Source organism: Microcebus murinus, chromosome 22 (genome assembly GCF_040939455.1).
Source record: "Microcebus murinus isolate Inina chromosome 22, M.murinus_Inina_mat1.0, whole genome shotgun sequence".
In the NCBI taxonomy this organism is placed as follows: Eukaryota; Metazoa; Chordata; class Mammalia; order Primates; family Cheirogaleidae; genus Microcebus; species Microcebus murinus.
The window spans coordinates 20,656,269-20,673,817 of record NC_134125.1 but is presented as its reverse complement, the minus strand read 5'-3'; the positions used below and the strand labels follow the sequence as shown (position 1 = coordinate 20,673,817).

The window sequence follows — 17,549 nt, the reverse complement described above, 5'->3', positions numbered from 1 at the left end:
AAGGAAGTAGATGGGGGAAAGGGACTTGGTCACAACTACTCGGATTCCTTGTGGGGGCGGAGTCTTAGGGGCGTGACCCAGGCCAGTATCCTAGAGGCAGATGCCGCCGGGGGCGGGGCTAGGCCATGGCTTCCGGTCCGTGGCTGCGGAATCGCCGTTTGACCCCGGAAGTGCGGGAGCTCTGAGAGCTGTCACAGTGAACAACGGCGGCGGCGGCGGCGGCGGCGGCGGCGGCGGCGGCACAGCGCCGGTGGTGGAGCCGCCGAGGTGAGTGCGTGGCAGGGCCCTGCTGGATGCGGAGCACGGGGTCCGGGAGGAGCCGCGGCTGTGCCTTGGGCGGCCTCGGCTCCCCCACCCTCTGGCCTCCACGGCGGGGCCGAGGCTTTGAGGCTTACGCTGCGCTAGGGGCCTTGAGTCGCCCCCCCGAGGCTAGGCTGCTAGAGCCAGGAGCCCCAGGTTCGAGGCTTGGCCCCAGAGTGGCTGTGAACGAGCCACAGACCCCCACCCCAACTCGGGGTTCATTTATTAGTTCAACAGATACTGGTGAAGCGCCTGGTCTAGCGCATCCTACGTGACAGGCACTGAGGATACAGAGCAAGACAGACAAGGTTCCTGCACTCTTGGAGAGTACAGTCTAGTGGGAGGAGACAGTCAACGACGAGTAAATGCACAAGATGTTATAATTAAAGCTGTGAGAGAGAGAATACTTTAGGTAGAGCTATCAGAAGGTCTCTTAGGAGAGTAATATTGAATTGAGACCAGAAGAGTGATGACAGTCAGCAAAACGGAAGGAGCAGTAGCCCTGGGGATGCTACCAGCCCATATTGTAATTAGAGCTTGTACTGAGATCCCCTCCTAAAGAAAGCCCTTTCCTGACTTTTGGCTTCTGCTACCCTGCCAGGCAGGGGGGTACAGTGGTGGGCACAGACATAGTCATGGTTATTGTCCCTGTACTTTTGAAACTTCACGTTCCAACTTTGCATAGTTAATTTCTACCCATACTTTAGACAAAAACTCAAATCTTCCCTGACGTCCCCCCTTCTCAAGTCGGTATCTAAGTTAAATGTTGCCATAGCCTGATGAGCCTTACCTACATAGCAATACATTATGTTATTGGTTTTTGTTTTTATGGCTATTGGATACATATCTGTCTTTCCCATAAAGACTGTAAGCTCTGTGAAGGGCAGGACCAGGTCTGTTATTTTCCCACCTTAGAATTCTCTGGTCTTCAGTGCCATTTTTGAGTAGTTACTCAAAAATCTTTGAGTGAGTTAATCAGCGGTCCCCAACCTTTTTGGCACCAGGGACCAGCTTCATGGAAGACAATTTTTCCATGGACCCAGGGGTCTGGGGAAATGGTTTCTGGATGATTCAAGCATGTTACATTTACTGGGCAGTCAAACCTCTCTGCTAATGATAATCAGTCTTTGCAGCCACTCCCCAGTGCTAGCATCACCGCCTCAGCTCTACCTCAGATCATCAGGCATTAGATTCTCATTAGGAGCACAACCTAGATCCCTGATCCCTTGCATGAGCAGTTTTTGTTTGTTTTGTTTTGTTGTTGTTGTTTTGTTATTGAGACACTTTCACTATGTCGCTTGCCCCAGCTAGAGTGCAGTGGTGTCATGATAGCTCACTGCAACCCCAAACTCCTGGGCTCAAGCAATCCTCCTGCCTCAGCCTCCCAAGAAGCTGGAACTCCAGGCATGCACTACCACACCCAGCTAATTTTTTTCTATGTTTAGTAGAGATGGGGGTCTTACTCTTGCTCAGGCTGGTCTCAAACTCCTGACCTCAAGTGATCCTCCCACCTCAGCCTCCCAGAGTGCTAGGATTACAGGTGTAAGCCACCTCTCCTGGTCTTCGCATGTGCAGTTTAAAGCAGTTTACAGTAAGGTTTGCACTCCTATGAGAATCTAATGCCACTGCTGATCTGACAGGGGGTGGAGCTTATGCAGTGATTCCAGTGATGGGGAGCAGCTGTAAATTCAGATGAAGGTTCGCTCGTCCACCCGCAACTCACCTGCTATGTGGCCTGGGTCTGTGGCCAGGGATTGGGGACCGCAGAATTAGATGATTAACACAGTGTTTGCCTCTCTGGAGGCTCATAAGAGGTCTCTTCTGCCACCAGTTTACTAGTCATGCCCCCCCATTAAATGACTCCTCACTGCCTTCAGATGAAAGGCCAACATTTTTAGTGTAGCATCTGAGGCTCTTTTTAAACTGTCCCTATCTTCCCTATCCAGCCTCTTCTCAAATCTGTCATCCTCTTTCTGACCTTCTGTTTTCAGCAACTCCAAATGTCTCTTTCTTCTTCAAAGACATACTTTTAAGGCTCTGAGTCTTTGCTCATGCTTGCTGTCTGCTTGGAATGTCCACCTTTTCCTCCTGTCCTTCAACATCCAGGTTATAGGTCACCTTCTCTGTAACATCCTCCTTTCTCTTCTGTGCTCCAGTTTTGGAACTTTCCTGTTACAGCTTTAATACCAAATGATAGTCATTTACATGCCCAGGACCCAGCATGTATTCAGTTAGCGTTTGCTAAATAAATGAAGACTCCCAAATGCCCTGCCCATGGTTGAGACTAGAATGACAACAACAACTGAACTTTATTAAATCCCTTTGATATGCCAAGTATTGTATTAAACACTCAGCATTGATAACTTCTCACAGCAACCCTGAGAAATTATGTACTATTACAATTCCAGTATCACAGATGAGGAAATGAAGGATTAGAGAGATTAAAGAACTGTTTCAAGGTTCTCAGGTCTCAAAATGGGTAAGAAGAGGTGGAGCCAGGATTTGAACCCAGGCTGTAGGACTGTAGAGTTCTCTTTAACCACCAAGCCAGGCTGGTCCTGAACTCTTGCAGGCACCAGCTTGTAGGAGTGAATTTCTTCTGAAAGCAGGTGCTGTCTCTACCTGTCTAGACCTGCTGGACTCTGGGGCCTAGAGATTAAAGGGTGGAGACCTGCCTTTTTTTTTCTGACTCTTTCCCTACCCTATGTTCCCACTGCTTTGTTTGGTGAGTGAGCCTGGAAAGAACTGGGCCTGCGAGTTATTTAGATTTCTGCACTGGCACGCAGATCACTGGTGTTTCCAACTGCCCTTCCAGCATCGCTGGATGGTTAGGAAAAAATTATTTTTTAACATGTTCAGCACAAAAGCCCAAGGCAAAAAAGCAGGGCTTCAGTTTCAATTTGGCCACTAATGTATTTGCCTTGACTGGATCAGGGTTATTCTTTGGACATATAAAAATAATAATCCTTATTGTCCTTAACTGGCTTGTGAGAGGCTAGTAAGATAGTAACTGGATTAGAAATAACATACACACAGCAGAGGATATTATCTATGCTTTGCAAAGATGAAAGTTGAAAACTCCCCCCAGCCCTTATTATTTTACCTTGTGATTTTTTTTCTAGGCCACCACATGTGTAAAGAGACCGTGCATTTGCTTCACGGGGATCCTAGAGCTAGACCAGGCTTCAAGAGGACTAGGCAGACTGGTCCTCTCATTGTATTCCTGTAGGGTGGGGATCTTTAAAGTCCTTAAAATAGGCCAGAACCAAGGTTCCTTGTGTACTACTAAGCTGTTTCCTCTGCCTGGGGCACCGTTCCCTGGCCAGTCTCCACTATCCAGACTACTCAGCTTCTCCTGATTCTTCGAACTCTCCTTTAGATATGCTTTGACAGCCACTCCACCCTCCAACCCACCCTGCCCCTAAGTTTGACTAGACTGGACACAGTATAATGAGTGGTTAAGAGCCAACATGCTTCACCACCTACTAATTGTGAGACCTTGGGCAAGTTTCTTATCTTCTATGAGCCTCTGTATCCTCATTGATAAAATGAAGATAATAATAGAACTAACCTTAGCAATGTTGTGAGCATTCATACATGTAAAGCAAGTTAAGGTGGACAAAGTTAAGTTAATGCTGAAAACAATTAGAAGAGCACTCCAGCATCTAGTAAGCATGTTGGGGCTGCTGTCATTGTCATTATTGTTATCACTGGACCACAAGCTCCTCCAGGGCAGAGACCCTGCCTTAGCAGTCTGTCTTCATATTATTAGGCCTGGCCTGAGGTCTGAGACACAGGATACCTGGTAGCTCATGACTCACCATGCCCTGTAACTGGTCTGTGAGGGCTCAGAAGGTGACAGTTTTCTCATCCTGGTCTCAGTCTGTCTTCACATAGTCCTTGAGACTGTGCCAGCCTTTTATGGCATGTCTTGTGAGGGGCCTAATTCACTTCCGTTCCATGATTCAGCCAACATGTGTCCCTCCTGTGGGTCAGGCCAAATGATATTATGAAAAGAATATTGGACAGGAAGACAGGAGACCTGGGGTCTGTCACTCACTGGCTCTGATGCCAGTTTGAGGCCCTGTTGGAAAGAGCTTGCACTGGTAGTTTTCTCTGAATTCTCTCTTCCTCCTTGGTCCTCTGTTCATCTGTGTCCTTCCCTGAAGCCTAGCGAGGTTATAAAATTTTAAGAGGTTATAAAATTTTGTAGAGGACAAGTGAGAAAAGGCCCATGGCTCCAACCATCAAAAGACTTAAATCTGGTTAGAGTCTTAGGAAGAGTGTCGTTGTATTCAGTTGTTCATCAAATATTCGATGAGGCCTCTGTACCAGGCCTGTGCTGGTCATGGGAAAGAGAAAGAGAGCCCTGGGCACTGTCTTCACAGATCTCACAGGCTACTGAGCACACAGAGCTGGAGCCGTAATAAGGATGATCTAGTTACTTCTGGAAGCAGGTGGGAATACATCAGGAGTCACCTGGGAAGTATTTTCCTCCACAATTGAGAACTACTCCTTTAAAAGTCACTTTGTCTGGATCAGTAGGTGCATTGGAGGCCCACTATGGGAGCCTCCTAAGGCCAGAGGTTGAAGCTTCTCTTCCAGCTTTGGGATCAGCCCCAGAGCAGGCCCTACCCCCAGGAGTCTGTGTGTCTGCTCTGTTCTTCCCATCCATATTCCTTTCAGGAGGGTCACGCAGCACAATGCCAGCTCTGCCCCTGGACCAACTCCAGATCACCCACAAGGACTCGAAGACAGGAAAGCCGAGGACTTCACCCGCGCTGGTGAGCCGGTTGCCTTGAGGCCGTTCAGCCTGATATTTTCAATCTTGCAATTTCAGAAGCAAAAAGTAAATTCCTTCTTTATCTGCTGCAAGAATGGCCCGAGGGCCATGGTCAACGATTCAGTAGATGTGACACCCCTGGGCCCTTCCAGGCCTGGGGTAGAAGTTTCCTTCCGAGAAGCAGCTTGAATTTGAGCAGTATTTTCCATGTCACCACCCCACACCTTCCCCCAAAGCATTTAATTTTGAATCAGTCTGTTGGCAATTCTGACTCAGCCTGAGTTGGGCTAGAAATGGACCCATCTCAAAGCCGGGTTTGGGGATTTGACCCTGTGAAGGGTATTCAGGTTTCAGGTAGGACTTTTTCTGAGCTATCTAAGCTGCTATCCATACTTCGGTGGGAACGCTGATTTCAGAGGTTGGGCACTCTTTTATCTCAACTGGGATAAGAAGCACCACATACATAGACTCCGGCACGGCCTGTGAGACTGAAAAATAAGGAGGCTGTGAACATGCTGATTACCAGCTGCAGAGAGAGATTAGAGCCATGGAGAGGTGCCAGGCTGCTGAAGGAGACAGACGCAGGGACTGGAGTCCCCATACCCACTTGTTGTTTTCCCAAGAATATGAGTTTACTTGAACAAGGTGGGAGGAAGTGTTTTCTAGGGGCTTGAGTAAAGTCGTGGGAAACAGGAGCTTGGTGTTCTATTTCCTGCCTTTTGGATGGCTTCTTATTACTTCCTAAATACTCCCTAATAATAGTACCTAACATTATTACAGAGTACTCTCCCTGTGCCAAACCATTCTAAACACTTCACCTGGATTATCTCACTTAAGCCGCATCACAGCCCTGTGAATAGCTATTTTGATTGTCTCCATTTTACAGATGAGGAAACTGAGAATTCAAGGTTACAGGACTAGGAAATTAGGGGAGCCAGGATGAGAACACAGCCAGGCTGACCCTAGAACCCGTACCCTAAACTTTCTGCTATAAAGCCTCTCCTTTCCTTTTCATAATTTTTTTTATGTATAGAGGATATTTATTGGAAAATCTAGAACTGTATTCAAGCAGGTAACCATTTGTCTATCACCTGTAGCTGTTGAGCATTTATAATGTGGATAGTGCTTGAAATGTGAACTGAGAAACTAGATATTTTGTTAAATTTTAATTTATTTAAATTAAAATAGCTCCATGTGGTGAGTGCCATTGCAGATATAGAGCAGTTCCATCATCACAGAAAGTTCTGTTGGACAGCATTGGTGGAGACTGGTTCCTTGGGTGCTTGAGTCTGACTTTCCACCTCATCCCTCCCCCTGTGTATTGAACGAACACTCGGGTTGTTAGGTTGTGGGGCTGGTGGGACGCATGCACAGCCAAGGAAGGCTTCCTGGAGGAGGGGGATTCTGAACTGGGTATTGAAGTCAGGCAGAGCAACAGCAGAAGGGTGGAGCTGGCTGGAGGACTGGAGTATGCAATCAGACCTGGAGTCTCAAGTGAGTCTGATTCTTACATCACCCACAAGTTACTTGAGGTGGTAGCTGGCAATATAGCAGAGATTCCAAGCACGGGCTTTGTGTTAATCTCACAAATATTTGGCTGTGTGTCTTTGGGCAAGTTACTTAACCTCTCTAATCCTCAGGATCCAAAAAGGGTAATAATAGGCCCAGCTTTATGGAAGTGGGGAAGGGGGTTCTAAGGATTAAATGAAATATCTGTGAATTAGCACTATGCTTAGGATATAGTAAGCACTCAATAAATTATAGTTGTGATGGTGATGACAACAGTGACAGTGACAGCAGCATTGAATGGGGGTAAGGTGAGAAGAGGGATGAGCTGAGGGAGACAGCTGCCTGATCGGGGAGGGGTCTTCTTGGCCATACTGAAGAGCATTGCTAGGCAGGACACGGGAAGCTCCTGAAAGATTGTCCTAAGATACGTGCCCACCCTATATTTGATTTAGTCTCAACTTGGGGCAGGAAGTTCTCTAGCCAAGGGGCAGTCGCTACACTGCCTTTGTAGGGTAATAGGTAGAACTAACGTTGGTTGAATAGCTACTGTTCAAATGGCTCTACTTGAAGACCCAGAAGAAATAGTCTTGGGCAGGAATGGGTGAGTGGGCTCTCGAGGAAGACAAGACTGATACAACATTTGAAGAACAGTGCAAAACAGTTTCCTATCAAGAAAAACAGAAATGTGATGGCCAGAGAATGTTCTGATAGTTTCACAGAGCAGACAGGACCTAAGCTAGGCTCACTGAATGGTGGGGTGGACTTGGGTGGGGGAGAGGACACAGCTGGAGCCTGCTGCTGCCTTGCTCTGAAATCTTCCATGGCCCCTCATTCCCTCCAGAATAAAGTCCCCACTCTTGAGTTGGGCACTCAAGGTCCTTCAAAGACCTTAGTAGGATCTGGTCATTCATTGCCTCCATTCATTCTTTTGTCCAGCCAGGCATGATTCTAGAGACTGGGAATGCTGTTAAGAGCAAGGCTCAGACTGGCTCCAGAGACCTACAGGCTAGTGAGGGAAACAGTTGAGAAGGCAGGCCTTTCCCTTTTATATAACTTTATTGAGGCATCATGGAAGGACAATAAACTGCACATAAAGTATACAATTTGATTTTGACATCTGTATACACCCATGAAACCATCACCATAATCAAGACAGTAAACATTTCTGCCAGGCCAGGAGCAGTGGCTCACACCTGTAATCCTAGCACTCTGGAAGGCCGAGGCGGGTGGATCGCTTAAGGTCAGGAGTTTGAAACCAGCCTGAGCAAGAGCAATACCCCATCTCTACTAAAAATAGAAAGAAATTAATTGGCCAACTAAAAATATATAGAAAAATTAGCCAGGCATGGTGGCACATGCCTGTAGTCCCAGCTACTCGGGAGACTGAGGCAGGAGGATCACTTGAACCCAGGAGTTTGAGGTTGCTGTGAGCTAAGCTGGTGCCATGGCACTCTAGCCCGGGCAACAGAGTGAGATTCTGCCTCAAAAAAAAAAAAAAAAGAAAAAGATAAAAAAACATTTCCGCCATCCCCAGACGTTTCTTCTCTTTGATCCATCCCTTCCTTGCTTCCTGTCCCCAGGAACCACTGATCTGAAAGCACTTTTGATGCTGTCCAGTTGGTACAGACAGGTAAGCACAGAGTGCAGGTGCTAGGGGAGAGCTCAGGTGAGCTCCTAATCCAGTTGCAGTGGGAGTCAGGGAGGCTTCCTGGAGGAGGTGAAAACAGCCAGGTCTGAAGGACAAGCAACCAGACCAGGGTGGCACGTGGATACTGTAGATCACTGAGTAGGTCTGCAGTGTAAGCTTTGGTTCAAATCCAGTCTCAGTTGTCTCCTTAGCCCTATGACCTTGGGAAAGTTCTTGAACCTACTGAGCCTTTGTTTCCTCCTCTGTAAAATGGGGTGAATACTATCTCCCTTTTAAATTGTTGTAGATAAAAAAAGAAATAGGCTATGGAACATGCCTACTGTGCAGCTGGCACAGGGCAGGTCCTCAATAAGTGGTGGCTTTCATTGTCATTGTTTCAGCATTCTCCAAATCCATCTCCCACTGCCCAGTGCAATCTGTGCCCCTTTTTTATCGCCCGTGTTTATGACTCTATAAAAATGCTGTTTCTCCTGTTTAAAAATCCTTCCCGTCCTCCAAGGCTCAGCTCAGATGCTGCCTGCTCCAGGAAGCCGTCTCCTGTCCTCCAGGCTCTGTTAAGTCCCTTCTGCATTCCCACGGTCCCTCTGTCAGGTTTGAGCTGTCACTTCCTCTGTTATGTGCTCACTTGGTTACTTAGATGTGCTTCTTCCCCCCCACCCCCTTAGGATTGCAGGAAAGTAGAGTCTTGGGTGTGTGTGTATGTGTGTATGTGTCTGTTAAGGGGAATGAGTAGCCTGGCCTGAGAGGTGAGTCAAAGAGGTAAAGTGTCAACAGATAGAGGAAGGAGAAAATCAAGGGGATGAATTTAGGCTCTAAACATTTGTTTTGAACTTTGCTCAGTGAGCAGAATTCCTTTTACAACAGATTCATGCTTGGAGCTCCACTCTATACATTTTATTTAAATGGGACGGAGTCCTGCAGATAAATGTCCCCAAGAATTCTTATGGAACCCAAAGACTGCACAGTTTGAAAACTTACATAAAGCAGTAGGAAGTTCTAGGTGGTTCTCAAAGAGACTGACACATCAGTCTCAATTTTCCCATACCCCCTGGACCAGCAGACTGGAAGTGAGTGGGTTACGGTTGGTAACAGCTGAGATGTTGCCTGGCTGTCCTCCTGCTTCCAGTGCTCCCGGAGAAAGCAACCCTTATGTAGTCAGAGGGGAAAACTGAGCCCATCTTCTCTGCTTTATGGTGAACAAAGTAAGGTTTGTTCATGACAAGGTAAGGGCTGGATGAAAGAGCCTGTGATTCTAAGCTGAGACCTGCAGTTACTTGATTAGAATCTTTTCTTTAAAAAAAAATTACTGAGGTTTTTTTTTTCTGGTTATAAAAAGGATATAGCACAGTGATATGTACAGTATGATACCATTTGTGTAAGGAAGAAAACAGACCCAAATAAATGCTTTATGTGGATATATTTTAATGTAAATGTTTAGAAACATTCTGCGAGGACAACTACCAGATTGTGGGTGAGTGGATACCTCTCAGGGGGATCCTGGGACTGGGGGTGTCATCCCAGGTGACTCATCATCTCTATAGCATTGCAAGTTTTTGAAAGAAAAGATGCTCATGTCTCACTTGTATAATTAAAAATTAATTTTAAAAGGAATACATGTTCATTTTTTAAAAATTGGAAAATATATTCAACCTATAACGACCCTTCCCAACACTAGAGATAACCACTGTTAGCTTTGGGGTGTTGTCCCTCCAACTTCTTTTTTTAAAATCTGTATCAGTGTGTGAATATGTATATTTAAAAAAAAAACAGAACCTGGTTATATTAAATAGAGTTTTGTATCTTGCTTTTGCTTCCCTAAACCTTTCCCATGTCATTAAATACTCTCCAAAACATGGTTTTAAATGGCCACCTTTGTTAGATACACTTGGTTCTTTATGCTTAAAAAGCTCTTTGGAGGGTCACCGGTTGGAACAGCCAAGTGTTGTCATTGCTGTGGGTTGGCAAATGGGCCCTCGCTGACTAACCTCTGCCACGTTAACACGTGGTTTTTGGATCCGTAGCACCCCGAGCAGAAGGCAGACCGGTATTTTGTGTTATACAAACCGCCCCCTAAAGACAACATTCCCGCCCTAGTGGAGGAGTACCTGGAACGCGCCACCTTCGTAGCCAATGACCTCGACTGGCTCCTGGCCTTGCCTCACGATAAATTCTGGTGCCAGGTAACATTCTATCAAAATTCACACTAAGACAAAGCACATGACATGCTGTTGGTTGGTTGTTGTTGTTTTTCTTCCTCTAGGAGGTGCTTTTTTTGTCTCCTTCTTAGACTGGATCCTTAACAGCACATTGTGGTTTGGATTGCTCTGTCTTGTATCACAGTCTTAAGATGATGTTTACTCACCTTCCAGAGTATCATTTTTAGAAACTTGTGTTTAGCCCTCAGCTCATGCATACCTCCTTGGTCCCTGGGGTTAGAGTGTTTGCAGTAGACCAGGGCTGATGGACAGTGAGCTCCTGCACAGTCCACACAAAAGCCCTAGGGCCTCAGGGATAAATCCTCACTCTCCTCTGTTGCCTGGCTTAGGTTATCTTCGATGAGACCCTACAGAAGTGCCTGGACTCCTACCTGCACTATGTGCCCCGCAAGTTTGACGAGTGGGTGGCCCCAGCCCCTGAGGTTGTTGATATGCAGAAGCGCCTCCATCGAAGTGTTTTTCTCATCTTCCTCCGCATGTCCACGCACAAGGAATCCAAAGTAAGCCCCTGATCCCATGACAGGTCACCACCTGACACCCAACACCTCTGTGCCAGGCGCACCACCCCTGGGAAGGAAGGCTCTGGAAGCATTGGGTTTCCTCTTTGTCTTCCCTCCACCTTTATTCCCACCATTGGAAATGAAATCTGTGCCACCTCCCTTATCCTCTAATTCACCAGGTCGGTCTGCATCACACCCAGTGTTTTATCAATGGCAGGGCCCTTGCCAGCTGACGTGTGACTCTGCCTTTACTTGTGCGTCAGAGGGGAAAAGCACTGATTCTGACTTTTTAAAGGGACTTGTATGCTCTTTTTAAAACACTTTACTGTTTTTTCCCTGACTTTAAAAAGAATAATGCTGTCTCTGAACGACTTAAACATTACAGAAATATTAGACAGATAGTGAATGTCACCCACAAAATCCCCTCCCCCCCAAAATAACCTCTGTTAAAGTGCATGCTCCTTCAGGGAATTTTTTTGCCTTTGAATGTATGTGTGCATGCGTACTTAAAAAATAGGATCTTGGGGTTTTTTTGGTTTTGTTTTTGTTTTTTTTTTGTTTTTTGTTTTTTTTTTTTGAGACAGAGTCTCGCTTTGTTGTCCAGGCTAGAGTGAGTGCCGTGGCGTCAGCCTAGCTCACACCAACCTCAAACTCCTGGGCTAGAGTGATCCTTCTGCCTCAGCCTCCCGAGTAGCTGGGACTACAGGCATGCGCCACTATGCCTGGCTAATTTTATATATATATATCAGTTGGCCAATTAATTTCTTTCTATTTATAGTAGAGACGGGGTCTCGCTCTTGCTCAGGCTGGTTTTGAACTCCTGACCTTGAGCAATCCGCCCGCCTCGGCCTCCCAAGAGCTAGGATTACAGGCGTGAGCCACAGCGCCCGGCCTTTGTTTTTGTTTTGAGACCGAGTCTTGTCCTATTGCCCTGGATAGAGTGCAGTGGTATCATTGTAACTCATTGCAGCCTCAAACTCCTGGGCTCAAGCGATCCTCTGGCCCAGCCTCCCAAATAGCTGGGACTAAGGATCTTGCTTTTTTACAAAGCCTTTTTAGTATGAAACTTTCAAATATACACATATACAAAATTTTCATATACAAAGTACAAAGAATCCCATGTACCTGAGTTTTCTTTTTTCCTGGAGTATTTTTCAAGCAATCCCAGACATCATGCTAATTTACCTGTAAATATTTCAGAATGAATTCCCAGCTGACTGTTTTATAGTGTGCTTTTGCTTCTTTCTGCATTAAAATGGAGATGGCTGTGGCTCCAAGTCTGTGTGGGAGGCTCAGGCCCCACAGTGTGCACAGACCATCATTGCTTAGCCGATCCCCAGTTGATGAACCCAAAGGTTGTTTCTCATGAGTTTGCTATTAGTTTACAATGTCTGAGCATTCAGAAAATCTCTGTCCTTTCTCTCTGCACTTTTCCTTAGGATCACTTCATTTCCCCCTCTGCATTTGGAGAAATCCTCTACAATAATTTCCTCTTCGACATCCCAAAGATCCTGGACCTCTGTGTGCTCTTTGGAAAAGGAAACTCACCGCTGCTCCAGAAGATGATAGGTGTGTAGGATGTGGGGGCCGGGAGGATGCACAGAAACAGTCTCCACATGCTGAAGGAGAGGTGGCAAAGGCCAGTGTAATTAGATAGTACAGAGGGATTCAGCACAGTAAGGGTAGGTAGTGCTGGGAAATTGCTTAATGGATGTATGAGTGTCAACTCAAAGAAGGGGTTACGTGCAGTGGGAGAGTGGAGATAAAAATGTGTACCAGGGGCTGGGAATGGTGGCTCAGGCCTGTAATCCTAGCATGTTGGGAGGCTGAGACAGGAAGATTGCTTAAGCCCAGGAGTTTGAGACCAGCCTGAGCAACACAGTAAGACCCCATCTCTATAAAATACTTAAAAATTAGCTGAACATAGTGGCATGCTTCTGTAGTCCTAGCTATTTGGGAGATCGAGGCAGGGGTATCACTTGAGCACAGGAGTTTGAGGTTGCAGTGAGCTCTGATTACACCACTGTACTCTCACCTGGTGAAAGAGCGAGACCCCATCCCGCTCCCCCTAAAATGTGTACCAGACAGTTCCTCAAGGACCTGAGAGTCTTAGTATTAGGCTGTGTTTCAAATAATTAAGGAAGTGGGGACGTTTCCTTTGGCGATGAGAGTCAGAGCAGTAGTGATAACTAACCTTCATTTGAGTGTGTTCTGGGGCCCTGGCACTCTGCCAAGCACTCCACATATGTTATCTCAATTGCGTCCTCATGGCAGCCCTATGAGATAAGTGCTGTCATCGTCCCCATTATAGATAAGGAGACCGAGGTTAGAATGTAAGGGGCCTGCCCAAGAGGACATGACTAATAAGTGGTCCCACTGGGACATGTGTCCATGTAGACCTGACTCTCAAGCTCTCACTCCTTGCTACTCCCTGCTTCAGGGATGATGGGGCTGCCTCAAACATGTCATGATTTGCATTGTTGCTGAAAGTAGATGGAGGCAGAGTTCAGAGAGGACTCTTGGGTTGTGAAAAGAATGGATGTCAGTGGTTGGATCCTATCAGGAGGCAGTGGGTTGGAAAGTTCTATCAGAAATGGTAGCCTTGTTCTAATGCTACAGAGTGGTCCAGTGGATTCCTCTTCAAATAGTAGCTCACAGAGTTGAGCCTGGCACAGAGTGGCATTTGCCCTGGGCACCTGCCAGCCTTCCTTACCCTGAGATCATAGCACAAAATCTTCTACCTACTTAGTTAAAAAGCTGAGTTATCCTTTGTAATGGTCCCATTCATTCATTCCTTCCTTCTTCCCATCCTTACATTCTTTTTTTCCCTAATAATAATAATATGGCAACATATGTTAATTTAGAAAATTTTGGAAGAGTATAAATTATAAAGAAGCAGGAAGGCAATTACTAAACTTCTAACAAGAGATAACCATTTGGTTATTTTTTCCTTCCAGTCTTTGTATATATTTTTTTTAAATATTTGTAATGTATACGAAATTTTGCTTCCAGCCTTTTCATTAGAACAATCTCTGGTTCTCATTTAAATTAATTGTTACCTAGTCATCATTAATATTTTTTTTATCTTTCCAGGGAAAGACCCTTAATAATTTTACCATAGACAGAGAGGATGGGGTGAGTGAGCAACAGAAGGCACAGTTAGTTAGACAATTATTAGGCCAGTTTGGTTAGAGCAGAGCATTCCAAGAGGGTAACAGCGGGAGACGGGGGAGGGGGAAGTTGGAGCTGTATCAAGCAAGGCTCCATGCCAGCCTTTAGCTCTTAGGAAGTGGTATTGCTTGGTGGCTAAGAAGGCAGGCTTTGGAGTTGAACTGCCCAATTCAAACCCCAGCTCTATTCTTAACTGTGTCACCTTAGTCAAGTCAATTAACTACCTTAAGCCTCAGTTTTCTCATCTGCAGAAAGAGAAGACAAATAAGATACCTGCCTCACAGAGGCTGGGCGCAGTGGCTCACACCTATAATCCTAGCACTTCAGGAAGCTGGGGTGGGAGGATCACTTGAGGCCAGGAGTTCAAGATCAGCCTGATGCAACATAGTGAGACCCAATCACTACAAAAAATTTAAAAATCAGCAAGGTATGGTGGCACATGCCTATAGTCCTAACTACTTAGGAGGCAGGAGGATTGCTTGAGCGCAGGAGTTTAAGGCTGTAGTGAGCTATGAATGGCACCACTTTGCACCTGTCTAGCCTGGTTGACAGACAGAGTGAGACTCTGTCTCTACAAAAATAAAAATAAATAAATAAGCAAATAAAATAAAGATACCTGGCTTATAGAGTGGTTATAGGGGTTAAATATGAGGGGTGTGGCTAGGCGTGGTGGCACACTGGGAGGATGAATCGGGAAGATTGCTTGAGGTCAGGAGTTCAAGACCAGCCTGAGCAAGAGCGAAAACTGTCTCTACCAAAAATAGAAAAATACATGCACACCGGGCATCATGGCGTGCATCTGTAGTCCCAGCTACTTAGGAGGCTGAGGCAGGACGATCACTTGAGCTCAGGAATTCAAGGCTGCAGTGAGCTATGGTGGCACCACTGCACTCTACCTGGGGCAACAGAGCCAGACTCTTGTCTCAAAAAAAAAAAAAAAAAAAAAGAGATAGTGTGAGTAGAGCACAGAGCCTGGCATGTTACAAGCACTTGGTAAGCATGAGCCCTTACTGTGACGAGGCCAGAAGCCTCTAGGGGCTTGAAGCAGGGCGAGGAGCCACCTGGTAACAAGGTTAATCTGCCAGCATGCAGGCTGGGAGGGTGGAGGCAAGAGGCCACGGAGGAGATGGGGGCGCCAGCGTTGGTGCTAAGGTAAGAGCCTGGTTGGGCCACTGTTGGGGAAAGGTCATCTAGGAGGCAGAAGGAGGGCTTGGTGAGCTCAACTGGAAAGAGAGATCTTAACAGTTCTGGAGAAAACTGGTGTTGCTTGCAGAAAAAGGGCCTTTGAGAGGCAGGGAGGGGTGTGAGGAGAGGCGAGGTCAGTGCTTAAGCTGTTGGGTGTAAGATGGCTATGCTGATCCAGGGGAGTTGACGTGGCGAGGGTGGGGCAAGAAAGCCCTGCCTGCTGCCCGGGTTCCTAATCTTTTGAGTCACCGACTCCTTTGAGAATCAGATGAAAGCTTCTCTCCAGAAAAAATGTACCCCCTTATAGATTCTGAGGTGTTTTTAGGGTGTTTGCAAACCCCCCAGGTTGAGGGTCCTAAACTGGCTTATTAAGGAGAGCTCTTATTTGGTTCTTAGAGGGTGGTTAACACAAAACAGATCAGGACCAGGCTTCAGGAGCCCTTCACTGTGCATGTGTGTGTGTGTGTGTGTTGGGAGTGGGTACATGGGGAATGGTATGGAAAAGTGGCCTGCAGTCTCACACACACACACACACACACACACACACACACAGCTCTCTTTTCAGCTCTTGAGCAAAAAGCACAAGGGGCAGCCTCCAATTTCTACACCACAGAAACTTCTGGGCAAAGCAATCACTTGTAAGAGGATTGACAAGGGAGAGAAGGTGGGAGAAAGGGAACTGGTTGACTCTCCTGTGGGCAGAAGCCCCATCTTTACCCTGCTCTTTTTTTTTTTTTTTAAATACCTTCAAGGCTGGTATTGTGAATCAGCAAGTATAATTTTGAAAGCAAACCTTTCAGTTAGACTTTCTTGGAGCTGCGTTGCAAACGAGGAGTAGATTGGGCCTTGGTCTGATCATGGACTGCGGTGACCCATTTGGCAATAACTGCCATTTGCCATGGGTTTCTGAACTGCTTTCATGTGAGAAGGGACATTTTGGAAGATGCCATTGCTGTTCCTTATTTATTTTTGTAGGAGATCAAAAGTTAGAGAGATCGTCACTGTTATTAGAATCAGATGAAGGAGACGAAAGGGATTCAGAAGATGGCAAGGATAGACTGTGAAATTTGATCTATATTGATGCTTGTAAAACCTCACTGTTACTTAGGCTTTTGCACTGGAAGGATCAGGAGAGTGTGCCTTCCCAGTGCTAGATGGTTGGGATGACATGGGAACATGGTGTGGCCCTGGGAGTTGTGGGAGACTTCCCCCTGGAGGAGGTGACACCTGCCTTATAGTGGAGTTAGCTCTGGGAGGGTACTCCAGGCAGAAGGAGGGAACAGGGCTCATTGTCTGAGATTGAGGATAGTTTGAGGGAGGAATGCAATGTGGGGAACAGGGAGAGGGTGCCCTGGAATGCCAGCAGGGGTCAGATCTCACAGGGCCTCTGTGCCATGGCCAGGAGTTTGGACTTGACCTTGAGTATGAGTGTAGGAGGGTTTTACAAGGAAGAACAGAGGGTGGTAAAGAGATAGCTCAGTCATTCCTTGCTTGTCAGGGGTAGGAAGTGGGTGCAGATGGTCTGGGTGCACCTTCACAGGTTGTGGGATCAGCACCCATCTGGAGGTGGAAGGTACTGAGCAAGCCTGTGCTGGTAAAACTGAGCTTTCTGGAATCAAGGAAAGAAGCGGCCTCCAGGAAAGTGTCTCAGAAAGTCCAGCCACCTAGTGACTTGCTTACTCACCCAGCTCCATCTGGCTTTTGATATCATTCATTTTTCAAATCCTCCGGGGTCCGGCAAGGGCTGCAGGGACATCAGTAAGGAAACCAAGGACACACCTGACCAAAGGCAGAGGACACCTCAGAACATCCTAACACCAGGAAGAGCCCTGACCTCTTACAGGCGTTGGCATTTCACATGGCCATGTCCCCCAGCTAGCTGTGATCCTCCCTGATTCCCTCCCTCTTCCTTGCCATTTGGGCAGCCGGAACACTTGGTCTCTGTTCCAGTTACCATATGCTCTAACCTACGCACTCCCAGCAGCAGCACGTGGGGAATAGTAAACACTCGGAGACTGGCTTCGTTTTATAGGAACAACTGCAAATGTGTGGTAAATCTATCTGCAGCTGCTTCTCAGGCCTCTCACCTTGGAGTAGCATGGATTAGTATGGCTAGCATATTCAAAAGGGAAAGGTACGAGAATTTCCGGAGAAATTTCTCCCTGGAGTCTCCTCACATTTTTGGAGGTGTGGCCTGGCAGGGGTCCTGGAATATTGCATCCAGGTTTCTTGAGCAA

The 17,549-nt window shown here is 46.6% G+C and overlaps 1 protein-coding gene across 2 annotated transcripts in view; it reads left to right on the top strand.

Annotated features, from left to right (window-relative positions):
* Positions 1 to 151: 151 nt before the first annotated feature.
* The window catches only part of ASCC2 (activating signal cointegrator 1 complex subunit 2), a 41,609-nt gene continuing 24,211 nt past the window's right edge, over positions 152 to 17,549 (top strand). Inside the window, exons 1-5 of one of the 2 annotated variants that reach the window (XM_012763874.2) lie at positions 152 to 267; positions 4,987 to 5,084; positions 10,262 to 10,420; positions 10,786 to 10,956; positions 12,396 to 12,525. In XM_012763874.2, the coding sequence (XP_012619328.2) occupies positions 5,004 to 5,084; positions 10,262 to 10,420; positions 10,786 to 10,956; positions 12,396 to 12,525 (541 nt within the window). In that variant the 5' untranslated portion in view covers positions 152 to 267; positions 4,987 to 5,003. Of the gene's footprint in view, positions 268 to 4,986; positions 5,085 to 8,172; positions 8,223 to 10,261; positions 10,421 to 10,785; positions 10,957 to 12,395; positions 12,526 to 17,549 lie in introns of those variants that run through there. The other variant, XM_012763875.2, reaches the window with a different exon arrangement.